Here is a 14,173-nt window from a genome sequence, read left to right as displayed (position 1 = left end):
AGCCACCATGTGTCTAGAGTCTAACAGTCCCCAGTCCCCTGTTACTGCTGAGACTACCGAAGTTCTCCGGCCCCTCTGTGTCCTGCAACCCTGGGTCTCTCCCTAATGACGCCAGGGACGGCTAACACGAAGATCAGTCCTGCCAGGTGCGGTGAGCGGCTTTGGACCGCACCCGGCCCCAGGAGGAACTGTGCCAGGGCTTCAGTGGCAGCAGCGGCCGGGGACCCGAAGACAGTAAGTAGTAGAGCGCTGGTCTCCCAGGGCCCCGCCTCCCGCGGAGGCAGGGTGGGGAGGCCGCAGGGGAGGGGGCTGAACCCCAGCTCTCGCCCCGGCCGCGCCCCTACGTCTCCATGGAGATCATGCGGGCGCGCACCTCCCGGCTGGCTCCCTCTCATCCCTCTCCCCCCCCCCCCCCGCCCAGGGCAGAACAATAAGAGACTGGGAGGGGGCGGGGCGGGGCCGGGGGCGGGGAGAGCGCGGGCAGCGGGGGCGCAGGCGAAACACACCGCCCAGTCAGCAATCCACCTCCTGGGTCTGCCGGCCGTGCGGTGATCGCAACCCCCGCCCCGCCCCGGGCCCGCCCAGCTTCCCACGCCCGCCCAGCGGAGTCGGTGCTGGGGCCACCTGGAGCCGCCTGGAGCCAGCACTGCTGCAGGTTGATGCGCGGCGCCCTCCCGGGACGCGCGGAGGAGCCATCTTGAAACCAACTTGGCAAACTTTCGCAAAGTGCTCTCGAAGTGGAAGCTGCGCGGGAGGCCGGGCGCGCGGCCCCCGGTGTCGGTGCCAGGGCCCCCGGGGAGGCAGAGCGCGGGCCGCCCCGAGGGCCCGGCGCCGGGCGCGCGGGAGCCGCCCCCCGGCTGTGCCGGGTGGATGCGGAGGTGCGCCGGGTGCATGGATTGTGCTCCGGCGCCCGGCTCGGGCTGCGGCTCCGGGCCATGGCGCCGTCAGCGCCGCGCGTGCTGCCCGCGCTGGTATTGCTGGCCGCCGCCGCCCTGCCTTCTCTGGGGCTTGGAGCAGCCGCCTGGGAACAGCGTGTGCCCGGCGGGGCCCGCGCCTTCGCTCTCGGACCGGGCTGGATCTACAGGTGGGACACCGCGCGCACGTCTCGGGAGCTGCTGGACGTGAGCCGCGAGGGACTGGTGGCGGGGCGGCGGCGTGGGCCAAGCCCAGGGACCAGGGACTGTGCGCGCTTGACGGGGAGGCTGCTGCCGCTGCAGGTCCGGTTGGTCACCTACGACTCCCCAACGGCCCCGAGCCTGGTACTAAGGGCGCGCACCTACGGTGCCCGCTGTGGGGTCCGGCTGCTGCGCCGCTCGGTCCGTGGTGCTGAGCTGCGCTCTCGATCTGTCCGCTCAGTGCCTGGGCTCGGTGATGCACTCTGTTTCCCATACCCAGGTGGCGGCGCAGCCTCGCTGTCTTCGGTGCTCGAGGCCATCACTACCTTCCCCTCCTGCAGCTGCCCGCCGCCGCTCGCCGGGACCCGCTGCAGGCGCCCAGCCATCTGTCTGCCGCCGGGAGGCTCAGCGGGCCTGCGCCTGGTGTGCGCCCTGGGACGCGCGGCTGGCGCCGTCTGGGTAGAGCTGGTAATAGAGGCGACCCCCGGGACTCCCTCAGAGTCGCCCTCGGTGTCGCCGTCGTTGCCTAGCCTGTCCCAGCCCCGGGCGAGGGCGGTGCGACGGTCTAGACGGGGCGCGGGAAGCAGTACGAGCCCGCAGTTTCCGCTGCCCAGTTACCAGGTGTCAGTGCCTGAGAACGAGCCCGCGGGCACTGCGGTCATAGAACTGCGCGCGCACGACCCAGACGAAGGGGAAGCCGGACGTCTTAGTTACCAGATGGAGGCGCTGTTCGATGAGCGCTCCAATGGTTACTTTCTCATTGACGTGACCACGGGCGCAGTGACCACGGCCCGCCCTCTGGACCGCGAGACCAAGGACACTCATGTACTCAAAGTTAGTGCTGTGGACCATGGCTCCCCGCGGCGCTCAGCTGCCACCTACCTCACCGTAACTGTCAGTGACACTAATGACCACAGCCCAGTTTTTGAGCAGTCTGAGTATCGAGAACGAATTCGAGAGAACCTCGAGGTGGGCTATGAGGTGCTGACCATTCGTGCCACCGACGGAGATGCGCCTTCCAATGCCAATATGCGCTACCGTCTGCTGGAGGGCGCAGGCGGTGTCTTTGAGATAGACGCACGATCAGGTGTGGTGCGCACCCGGGCTGTAGTAGACCGGGAGGAGGCCGCTGAGTACCAGCTGCTGGTGGAGGCCAATGACCAGGGTCGAAATCCAGGCCCCCTCAGTGCCTCAGCCACCGTCCACATAGTGGTCGAAGACGAGAATGACAACTATCCCCAGTTCAGTGAGAAGCGCTACGTGGTTCAAGTCCCAGAAGATGTAGCTGTCAACACTCCTGTGCTTCGGGTCCAGGCCACTGACAGGGACCAGGGGCAAAATGCAGCCATACACTATAGCATCGTCAGTGGCAACCTGAAGGGCCAGTTCTACCTGCATTCGCTTAGTGGGAGCTTGGATGTCATCAATCCCCTGGACTTTGAGGCCATTCGGGAGTATACCTTGCGGATCAAGGCGCAGGATGGGGGTCGGCCTCCTCTCATTAATTCCTCAGGGCTGGTCTCAGTGCAGGTGTTAGATGTGAATGATAACGCACCCATCTTTGTGAGTAGCCCTTTCCAGGCTGCTGTGCTGGAGAATGTGCCCCTGGGGCACTCTGTGCTGCACATCCAAGCGGTGGATGCGGATGCCGGGGAGAACGCCAGGCTGCAGTACCGCCTGGTGGACACAGTTTCGCCTATCTCCGGGGGCAGCAGTGTCGACCCTGAGAACCCTGCCTCTGCTCCAGACTTCCCCTTCCAGATCCATAACAGCTCTGGCTGGATTACTGTCTGTGCAGAGTTGGACCGTGAAGATATAGAACACTATAGTTTCGGTGTGGAGGCTGTGGACCACGGCTCACCACCCATGAGCTCCTCTGCCAGCGTGTCCATCACAGTGCTGGATGTAAACGATAATGACCCGATGTTCACACAGCCTGTGTACGAGCTGCGGCTGAACGAGGATGCAGCCGTGGGGAGCAGTGTGCTGACGCTTCGAGCCCGAGACCGTGACGCCAACAGTGTAATCACCTACCAGCTGACAGGCGGCAACACCCGGAACCGCTTTGCACTCAGCAGCCAGAGCGGTGGTGGCCTCATCACCTTGGCCCTGCCCCTGGACTACAAGCAGGAACGGCAGTATGTGCTGGCTGTGACTGCGTCGGATGGCACGCGGTCACACACTGCACAGGTCTTCATCAACGTCACTGATGCCAATACCCACAGGCCGGTCTTCCAGAGCTCCCACTACACGGTCAGCGTTAGTGAAGACCGGCCCGTGGGCACTTCCATTGCCACCATCAGTGCCACAGATGAGGACACAGGCGAGAATGCACGCATCACTTATGTGTTAGAGGACCCAGTACCACAGTTCCGCATTGACCCGGACACCGGCACCATCTATACCATGACAGAGCTTGACTATGAGGATCAGGCTGCCTACACGCTGGCCATCACCGCTCAGGACAATGGCATTCCTCAGAAATCAGACACCACCTCTCTGGAGATCCTTATCCTCGATGCCAATGACAACGTGCCCAGGTTCCTGCGGGATTTTTACCAGGGTTCCGTTTTCGAGGATGCGCCCCCATCTACCAGTGTACTCCAGGTCTCTGCTACCGACAGGGACTCAGGCCCTAACGGCCGCCTCCTTTACACTTTCCAGGGTGGGGATGATGGCGATGGAGACTTCTACATTGAACCCACGTCCGGTGTGATCCGTACCCAGCGCAGGCTGGACAGAGAGAACGTGGCCGTGTACAACCTTCGTGCTCTAGCTGTAGATCGGGGGAACCCTAGTCCCCTTAGTGCATCAGTGGAGATCCAGGTGGCTGTCTTGGACATTAATGACAACCCCCCAGTGTTTGAGAAGGACGAGCTGGAACTGCTTGTGGAGGAGAACAGCCCTGTGGGTTCGGTGGTGGCAAGAATAAGAGCCAGTGACCCAGACGAGGGTCCGAATGCCCAGATTATGTATCAGATTGTGGAGGGCAACGTGCCTGAGGTCTTCCAGCTGGATCTACTGAGTGGTGACCTCCGTGCCCTGGTCGAGCTGGATTTTGAGGTCCGGAGGGACTACATGTTGGTGGTGCAGGCCACTTCTGCTCCTCTAGTGAGCCGGGCTACCGTGCACATCCGTCTCCTGGACCAGAATGACAATCCACCAGAGCTGCCTGACTTCCAGATCCTCTTCAACAACTATGTCACCAATAAGTCCAATAGCTTCCCCAGTGGTGTGATCGGCCGCATCCCAGCCCATGACCCTGACCTGTCCGACAGCCTCAACTACACCTTTCTGCAGGGCAATGAGCTGAGCCTGCTGCTGCTGGATCCCACCACGGGCGAGCTGCAGCTCAGCAGGGACCTGGACAACAATCGGCCACTGGAGGCGCTCATGGAGGTGTCTGTGTCAGGTGAGTGTCCCGTGGGGAGGAGCTGCTGCTCCCTTGGGCCTCCTAGAGAGCCTTGGGGACCCGCCAATGGCCGCCAGGACATGCCTAGACACATTTGGGCAGGGCCTGGGCAACCATCCTGGCATTTGCTGCTATGATTGGTTGCACGCTGGGGGTGTGCTCCCCACCCAAGCCCATGGAGGAGGAGGCCCCTCATTGCTTCCCTCAGCAGTTTTGTGGGGAGCAGGCCTGGGCTGTTTTAAGCTCAAGTGCAGGGCTTTTCTGTGCTTCTCCCAAACCATGCTGTTAAAACCTGGCCTCGGGGTTATCCAAGTTGTCTGGCTTGCCCAGTGATGCTCCTTAGTAAGCCTGCTGTATGCATGGCTGTCTGGAAGGATCAAAGGTCACTCCCTCCTCCATGTGCCAATTAGTTCCCGGGTGGGACCGTTGGAAATTGCTGGATGGTCCCTGAGTCACCCTGTAATATGGCTGGTGTTCCCTCGGTCTAGCTTTTCTGTCTCCTCTAGATAATAACAATCGGCTCATGTGTGCTGTCTCTGGGGTGACTCTTTGAAAAGCACAGCCCCGTTTGATCTCGGCTCCTGCCCCTGGACTTGGGCTTATAATTTGGGAGTTTGCTCATAGGCTGTTCAACTTAGTGTGGGAACCAGTGAGGCTGCTTTGGGGCTGTGGGGGATGGGCAGAGGAGAGGAAATGTCAGCTTAACCCTCACAGACTTGGCAGCAAACCTGCTGTGTAACAGAACCTGGGGTGCTCAGAGACCCAGAGGAGAGAGGGTTGAGCAGGGCCTAAGAGACAATGAAAGGGCCCCAGTGGCTCTGGGAGGGGTCCAGGTTGCTTGGGGCTCACAGGTGTGGATTTGATCAGCTGGTTCAGGTAACTGACCAATATACCAGGAAGGATGGTTCAGGTGTGTGGACACCTGAGTCTGTGTTTCACGTGGGCAGTAAGTTATGGGATGTGGTATCTCCATGGGAACAGGGAAGCCCTCAAAGTCAGTTTTCTATTTGTCTTATCTCAGTGTTGGCTGATATTCTTACGTTCCAGGGGGCGGGGGTGACTAGCCTCCTTTCCAGTGGTCTCTTCACACCATCTGGGATATCAGGGCTTGGTTTTGAAGCGGTGTGGTGACCCAACATGGCTTTGACCACAATCTATCTGTTTGGGAGAAAGCGTGGAGACCACTAGGGAATGTTCTCATAGGTTATTAACCAGTGGTGGTTCAGCAGGGCCCTACTGCATGGTGATCATCACTGATTTCTTTCCTGGGCTTGCATTCTCCTGTGAACCTGGGGCCTTGTGTGCCTCTCCACATCGTGTGTGAGGATTACCTCTGGCTCCCAGCAGCCTTCTAAAGTCTCAGACCTCTGGCAACTGGGGGTTTACACACACGGATACTGAGGTTCAGAGGTGTGAAGCCCCAAACAGCCGGGCAGGGGCTCCGGGATCAGCATGAGGCCACTTCATCTTTCCCACTCCCTTTTCTCTGTGGCGAAGGGTTTAAGGAAGGAGCTGCTAAGCTGACTCTTCTGCTGTCATTGGGTGCTCTGCTGGGAAATGAATTCTGCCATGCTGCCGCTCTTAGACCGTTTGCTTCATCCTTCAAAGAAGAGACTCACTGTGACCGCAAGGCCTGCAGGTCTCAACAGCAGGCCTGTGAAGAGACCTAACCAGGCCTTGGTTCCCGGAGGCCACTCTTACATTTTATGAAGGAACAGTGTGGGAAAGCTGTTGATTCAGGCTCACTCAGCACTGACTTCAGTGCCGAGTAATTGGCTCCGACAGGATTTACAGCCATGCCCTAAAGCCTTTGAAGCTCTTACTGCCCTGGAGAGCTAGGTGTGAGGCTGGCAGTGGTTGGGTCTAAACCCCAGCCAGGAGAGGAGACCCATGGCTTGGGGAGGAACATCTGGGGGCAGGACAGGGATGTGCAGGGGAAGAAGGAGGTTGTCCCCAGCTTGGCCCTGGGTCCTGCCTGATCTTTTTTGACTGGAAAAAGATTGTTGATGGTTCTGTGGCACTTCTCAAAGAAAACAGTTTTTAAAAAATATTGGAATATGTATGTGATAATTCAAACAGCTGGAATTTTTGCAGGCTGGTCTTTCTAGACGTTTATTTTCTGTGTGGGGTGTTTGGATGCCATTCTCTATTCTGTGATGGGGACTTTTCTTATGGACACTGGGGAAACCAATGTTGGCCTTTCTCTGACAACTAGCCGAGAAGCTCTAGTGTTGAGGACTGTTCCCTGATTGGTCTTTTGGTGATGCTGACATTCTGTTCCATTAGTTAGTTAGTTGGTTGGTGTGTGACTGTGTATGGGTGTAGTGTGCCATGGTACTCGTGGAGAGCAGAGGATAACTCCAGGAAGCTGGTTCTCTTCCTCCACCACGTGAGTCCCGGGAATTGAACTCTGGTTGTCAGGTCTGGTGGCAAGAACCTTTACCTGATGAGCCCTTTTCATTGACCCCCCCCAACGCTGACATCTTTTAACACTCCTGGAACGTGTAGGTGCCTGTAGGTTCAGGGACTCAAGCTTGCCTTGGAGAGCATGGCTATTGGCAGGAAGGCACAGTTCCTGCCACTACTATTAACATGTGTCACAGACTCGTGAATGTGGGAAAAGTAGCGTTTGTGGGGTAAAAAAAAAAAAATGAGTGGCTGATGAGTCATTCAGACATGTCAGAAAACATCAGAATTCGGTCAGCCTCGCTGTTTGCCCTAGTGGGGAGTGCACGGTGCAGAGTCGTCCAGGCTTGATCGGCTTTGGAGAGTGTTTGCCCAGTTAAATACAGGATATCGTGGTGACTTTTCAGTAGGAGATTACAAACAAGGAAATGAGCAGATGGCTGTACCAGGCATAGTCTGGACGCGCTGTGCTGCATTTCCCCTAAAACTCAACAGTTAGCAAAGAATCAGAGGAGCTTAAACCATTCCTGTGGCAGAGCTGACCTCACCTGGTGACACAGATCACCAGGAGGAGTTGGCACTCTGGGCAGCCAGCTAACTTTCTGAATGTCTGATAACGTGGAGTATTTCTTTGTTTGGGAACGGGTCTCTATTTAGTCTGGGTTGTCCTGGAACTCACTCTGTAGACCAGGCTGGCCTCAAACTCACAGAGATCCACCTGCCTCTGCCTCCCAATGCTGAGGCTAAGGGTGTGCAACACCACGCCCAGCTAGTATTTACTATTGAAGACCTACTATGTATAAGATCTTGATGAATGTATGTAGTCCCAGACCTTCTAGAGTTGGATGGAGATAGGCACAGAGCTAAGCTCAGGGAGGACCCGAGGAATAGAGGAGAGGAACTGGCCAGTGTGGAATAGGCAGCAGGTGCCTGGCAGGGAGACCTGGAGGGTCAAGTGTCCTTATATCCGGAGAGGGCAGACCACAAGGTCCCATCAGCTTTGTCAAGGGCGTTTGGAGCAACAGCTGTGTCCCACCTGCTGCTGCTGGAGGTAAGAAGAAGACTAGAGGAAGCTCAGGAGGCTGAGGGTGTGCCTGTGGAGTGTGATTGGCAGGGCAGGGATTTGCCAGGCTAAGGCATCAGATGTCAAACAACGAGACCATCAATGGCAGTTGGCTGCTCTATGTCAGGAACTCTCCCCAGGCCTGTCAGGGCCTATTCAATTCTCAAGCTGCTGCTTCATGATGCAGGTTCTGCTGTCATCGTTCCGGCCCAGAGATAAGCCAGGGCAAGGCTCACAGGGCGCTTAGCCTGTGGCATCAGTAGGGAATGTGTGTAATCAGGTTAGGGCCCAGGCCTCCCTCTGAGAACCACAGCCTGAGTGGACTGGTAGCTGAGTCGGACCAGGAAGGGACACACAGAGAAGAATGGAGGGGGTGACCCATGGCGCATGGGATCGGGGAGCTGAGGTTATGGTATACGAAGGTGAGCTCAGTGCTGGGTCGTTATGGTCCCATAAGAACTGATGAATAGGGGCTGGAGAGATGGCTCAGTGGTTAAGAGCATTGACTGCTCTCCCAGAGGACCTGAGTTCAGTTCCAAGCACCCACATGGCAGCTCACAACTGTCTGAAGATCCAGTTGCAGGGAATCTGACACCTTCACACCAATGCACATAAAATAAAAGTTAAATAAACCATAAAAATATTTAAAAAAAAAAACTGATGAATAGGTGACACCATTGCTGGGAGTAAGGTATAGAAAGGGTTAAGTCTTGACTGGGGGTGGGGGTGGGGAGACAGGGTGCCAAGGTGAGGTCAAGAAAGGATGACAGCATGCACAAGCAGCCATGCAAATGTTTACCTGTTGGGGGTCCTCGTAGCACCTTTCAGGGGTGTTGGGAGTTGGAGTGCCTGTCACTGCTGAACAGTAGAGTTGTGTCTCTTTGGGTCATTGCATGAGGAGGAGGGGTCTGGGATGTGGCGCAACCACCAGCCACAGGGTACCTGTGGACACCTACCTCAGCACCAGGTATAGTGGCAGGCAGATGGAACTCAGTGGAGTAACCTTACAGCCCTTGCCAGCACTCGGAGAAGGAGGATTCTGATGATATGCCTCCCTAGTGGGCCATGCTCCTGGTGACACCAGGACTCATCCAGGACCAGCTGTCACCATTGCAAAGACCACTTGGGTTTGGACTGATGCAGTTCTATCAGAATCCTGCAGGGGAAGTGGATGGGTGGAAGATGGGAGCCCCTGGCAGCAATGCATATGCTTGGGGCGTGGTGTGTGGCCCTGTGCCATGGGCCTCTGCCCCTGCCAGCATTGGGACTCCAACAGGTAGATCTTATCATGTGAGGCAGAGCATGTGGAAAATACTCATAAGTTTGGCATGACTCTTTCAGCTCGTAGCCTTGGGGGAAATAGTTTACTAAGTTTGTATTTTTTTTTTTTTTGGTCCTGTAACTTTAACACAGGTTTACATAAATGTCCAGAATTAAATTCTTGGTGTAGTGTGGGGAGGGGTGCAGTAAAAAGGCCCTGGCTTCCAGCTGCCTCCCAACATGGCAACCTGTGCTTGAAAGGTAAGAAGAGGCCACCCCACGAGACGTGGAGGGCTGGGTCCTTCACTGCAGGGATCTGAGAGATGAACTGCTAAGCTAACCTCTGTGGCTTATTTCTGGAATGAGCTAGCATGCCAGTTCAGGGATCTGCAACCTCCACATGGGCGACTGAAGGCAAGGGCACCCCAAAGACGTCTTCAGTTCCTCTTTGTGTGCAGGGGGACTTAGCCAAGAAGGACAGGGCTAGGTATTCTCCCTTCTCCCCGCCCCTCGGGAAACTGTGATTGAATTCTCACACATAAACGTCTCGTAAGAACCTGGGGACACCTTGATGCACTTGCCTTTTGGGATGTGACATTCCAAAGGTGCCAAAGCTCATACCAGCCCCTTGTCACTGTAGTTGCCATAGGGTCTGATCTCTTGAAAACCAGATCCTTGAACACACACACCACCACCACCACCAGGGTCCACTTCAGCCATTCCAACACAATTTTAATTCCTTTCAGTGGCAATGAAGGGGCATCCTGCAGAACACAGAGGGTGTCTGAGAGACAGGATCATTTGGGGGGCTTGAATGGTCCCCAGTACCTCAGGTTCCCTGTATTAGGGAAAGGAGTCATGCTGAGTGAACTCCTTGGACTGGTCAGTTGACATCACGTGTCAGATATGCACAGTAGGGGACATGTCGCACCCAGAACTGTTGGGATAGGTCTATTGTCTTTGAGGGCATTGTGCCTGCATTTTCCCCGGGGTGCTGCTCATGAAAGTGAACTCTGGGTGAACAGGAGACCCCTGGATGCCTGTGGTTTTTCCATCAGCATGGCAGCTCCCTATTTTCCAGATATGGATAGGGTTGCGTCCCCAGCTTGCTATACAGATAGCAAATGTCAGAGAAGAGATGAATCATGGCTCTCCCAGGCCATACCAGCCTTTTTCTCTGTCCCTGCATTGGGCTTTCCTGGCTTCCTGTCAGCCATGGGGGTGCTCTGTTGGGGTGTTTGGATGTTGCTGGTCCCCACCAAACAACGGAAGCTATGCCTGATTTGGGGATTTGTCTTTGCGGAGGTCCAGACGAGGACAGTTCCCTGGGGTGGGAATGCTGCCTTTCTTATTCCCCACCCTTTTGATCTCCAATGTCCACCAGATCATTTTACCTCCAGCCTGGATTCTGGAGCCAGTGCGGGGGAAGGGGCGGTGCTGATGATGGAGAGGGACAGGTAGCATCTGTCATCTCCACCTGACCTGGGAACAGGAGCCACTAGCCACGGGGAGATGGGTAGAGTTTAGGAGGTGGCTCAGAGATTGGTGTTGGACTGCCGGGCCTTTGAGCCTTTGAGTCTACTTTGCCCCTGGGTCATGTGGCATGGGGAGATCAGGGTCTGTCTTCCTAAGGTGGCTAGATCTCTGTACCTCAGTTTCCTCAGTCAATCAGGACCAACAGGCACCATCCGCAGAGAGATGATGAGGCTGCTAGAGGCGCTGCCTAAGATGTGATGGCATCAGGGACGTTGGATACCACACTGACTAGACTGAGTGGGAGGGGCTAAGTAGCCTCTTTCTCTGATAGGCTGGTGAGCAGTCTTTGGGGACAGCTCTCCCTTGATGCTCTACTCTCCCGTCTTTCTGTCTGTCTGTCCTTCTCTCTGCTTCTAATATGCCAGGACATGGGTATCTGTCTACTTATAAGAGGCCTCTCTGGCAGCCAGCAAAGACCTCGGGCAGCTAGAATGTCCCTTAAGCAGAGGTAGTGGCCACGGGGCTAGGTAAGTTTGCTTGGTCGGCACAGTTTTGCAGAAGGGTTGGTTTTGGGACCTTTATGCACCTATGTTAATTTGAACTGAAGAATGTGGTCCAGCTGAGGGCGGCCTTGGGATGGCTTTGTATAGCTGTCTGCTATCAGTGGTCCAAAATGCACGGAGTAAGACCCTGTGTCTCAGTCCTTGGTCTCACACTGCCTGCCAGCTCTCCCTTCACTGAACTGACATGGAGCGTGTGTGTGTGTGTGTGTGTGTGTGTGTGTATGTGTCTGTTTCACTGTGTGTCACCTTTTTGTCCCTTTGTGTGTAGTGGACGCCAGTCTATCAATACTGGATTATAACATCTCCTGTTGTTCTCAGGTATGGCTCCAGGTACTGGGTGAGCCTAGTGGCTGCCTCTGCCTTCTCCGCTCTGCACCCCTTTGGCTTGGTCTTGTCCTGGGCACAGTGCCAGGATCTCGCCCCTCCCCCCAACTTATGGGAACTTTCCATACCCTTTGTATTCTCCCTCCCATCCCTAAGGCTTCATGGTCATGTGGTCACTGCCTGTCTTTCGTAGAGGAGGTGGTCTTGGAAGGATCCCAACGGGCAAGGCTGCAGAGCTGGGTAGCATGCATAGATGTAGCCTCATGATATGACATAGCTGAGGGGCTAACACTAGAGAAGGGAGTCATAGGGAGCTGACTCTTTCTCTGTGGGCTCTTGTGTAAGGGACAGTCATAGGAAGCTGGGGACTTCTGGGTGAAGGCACCAGGTATAGGGTGCAAGTTTCTTGGTCCAGGGCGGCATTTAGGCCCAGAAAGTTCATTTTGAGATTTGAAGAAGCATTTTGTGCTGACCTGTACCACCTACCTCTAAGGCTGTCTGCCTCCTGACTGTGAGCCCCTCCTTTTTATATTTGCTTATTTATTTGGGGGGTACATGTACGTGCCGTGGCATGTGCAGGTCAGTCAGAGGGTAACCTGTGGGAGTCAGTTCTCTCCTACCATGTGGGTTCCTGGAATTAGACTCAGATTAGATCATCAGATTTGGTGGCAAGTGCCTTTACCTGCCGATCCGCCCCCTCTTCTCATCTTTCTCCTCCCTCTACTTATGTACCTTTCTTTCCTTCCCCTAAGCCTCCCTCTCCCTCCCTCCCTTCCTTCTTTCCTTGCTTTGTCCAGGCTGATCCAGAAGTGACTATATAGTTCATGCTTGTACAGTTTCACCTGTACCGTACCACCTGTCTACCATGTGACAGTTTGCAAGTCAGGCAAGGGACTGAAGATTCAAACATACACAGACAGGGAGAAACAGGTCATCCTTGAAACAAAAATGCACCCTTTATTGTGTTCCAGGGCAGCTTATATAGGGTTCTTCATTGGTTAATGGCCCCTAGCTCTCGGGATTTTTCAGCTGCAAGCCCACCAGAAACCACTCCCCTGCCATCAGGAACTCATGAGGATCTCGTGCCCAGAGCAGCTGCAAGCACAGGAAAGCAAGTTGTTTACTCCAGCAGGCAAGGGATCATAGAAAATTCAGGGTCTGAGGGACTGCAGTCCCTCAACACATGCTGGCCTCAAACTCCAAGCCATCCTCCTGCCTCAGCTGCCCAAATGCTGGATTAGAGGTGTGAACTATTATACCCAGCTTATCTTTCTTTTTTTAGAAGTCTTTCCTCTGCCAGTTCCGTGTTTTGATTTAAAAACAGTTTCAGGATATGGTTCATATCTAATCTAAATGACGCTTGCTTAAGGTAAACTAACAGCGGCTCACTCAAATAAACCACTGGCGGTGTTAGCATTAGGAGATAAGAGCGCTCTTGCAGAGCGGTGGCCGAGAGCAGTGATCTGGTGGTGGCCCACAGTTCCTCAGAGGGAGACTGCTGCACCAGGCACACTCTGGGCGCCGCACCTCTCTGAAGCCCTGTGTGTGGGCCCAGAAGCCAGAGCTGCAGGCTCCTTGAGAAAGTGTCTCCTGTTGGGAGGAGATCTAGGTGGGCCTTCTGGAGAGGACATCTGGGTGGTACCCTTCTCTCTGCCCCCTGCTGATACCTCTGGGTCTCTTAGGGGCTGATGCTTCCCCCACCCACTTCCTGCCTTTCTCTAGGGTTAGAACTGGAAGAGCAGAAGTGTACAGGTGGCTGACTTTGGCGTGGGAGACTGTCTTTTTAGTCCTGTATGTTGGCAGGTGCAGAGACCATATCTCATTTAAAACTGTTAATATGGGCTAGAGATGCTCAGTGGTTAGGAGTGCTTCCTGCTCTTCCAGAGGAGCTGGGTTCAGTTCCTCATTGGCTAGTTTACAGTGCTGAGAACTCCAGCTCCCAGGGTATCTGATGCCTTGGACCTCCAAGAACACCTATACATCCCCCATCCCCCACAGATACACAGATAATTAAAAATCATATAAACAAATCTTAAAAGCTGCTGTGAAGCACCTGCAAACTGTTAGGTAGTAAGGGATTAGCATGCAGGGTGTGTAGAGAACACCAGCTCAACAAGAATGTAACTTGGTTTTAAAAAAGGATGGAAATTGTATTAGACATTTTTCTCACAGGTACGGATGGCCAGAGACCGCCCTGTGCAGCCCTCTGCTGTGACCATTTCTCTCCACCTTGAGACCATGTCCTTCGCTCCAAACCCCTGGGAACGCATTCTAATTAGTATTTAAAATATTTAGCTGTTTGGCTCAGTGTTCCTGGAACATGAAGACTAAGGGGGCTTCTTGGGACACAGACAAGTGGGACCTGTAAGGTTGATACCTGAGTCCTCTACCCTTGTCCTCCCCAGTCACACAGCATAAGTCCCCATTGATAGACAGGACATAACCCAGGGAGTGACGGTGCTCTGTGTTCTGAGGGAATATTGTGCCTCTGGGTGTCCTTTACGGCGGGGATGATGCTGGTCACATGGTAGAGAGCATGGCAGTAGCCAGGAGC

General features: G+C 55.1%; 1 protein-coding gene across 2 annotated transcripts in view; it reads left to right on the top strand.

Moving 5' to 3' along the window:
• The first annotated feature begins 935 nt into the window (after positions 1-935).
• Positions 936-14,173, top strand: part of Celsr1 (cadherin EGF LAG seven-pass G-type receptor 1) — a 139,303-nt gene continuing 126,065 nt past the window's right edge. Inside the window, exons 1-2 of one of the 2 annotated variants that reach the window (XM_038342501.1) lie at positions 936-1,295; positions 1,332-4,527. In XM_038342501.1, the coding sequence (XP_038198429.1) occupies positions 936-1,295; positions 1,332-4,527 (3,556 nt within the window). Of the gene's footprint in view, positions 4,528-14,173 lie in introns of both variants that reach the window. The other variant, XM_038342500.1, reaches the window with a different exon arrangement.

This window comes from Arvicola amphibius, chromosome 9 (genome assembly GCF_903992535.2).
Source record: "Arvicola amphibius chromosome 9, mArvAmp1.2, whole genome shotgun sequence".
In the NCBI taxonomy this organism is placed as follows: domain Eukaryota; kingdom Metazoa; phylum Chordata; class Mammalia; order Rodentia; family Cricetidae; genus Arvicola; species Arvicola amphibius.
This window is presented reverse-complemented; position numbering and strand designations above follow the sequence as displayed.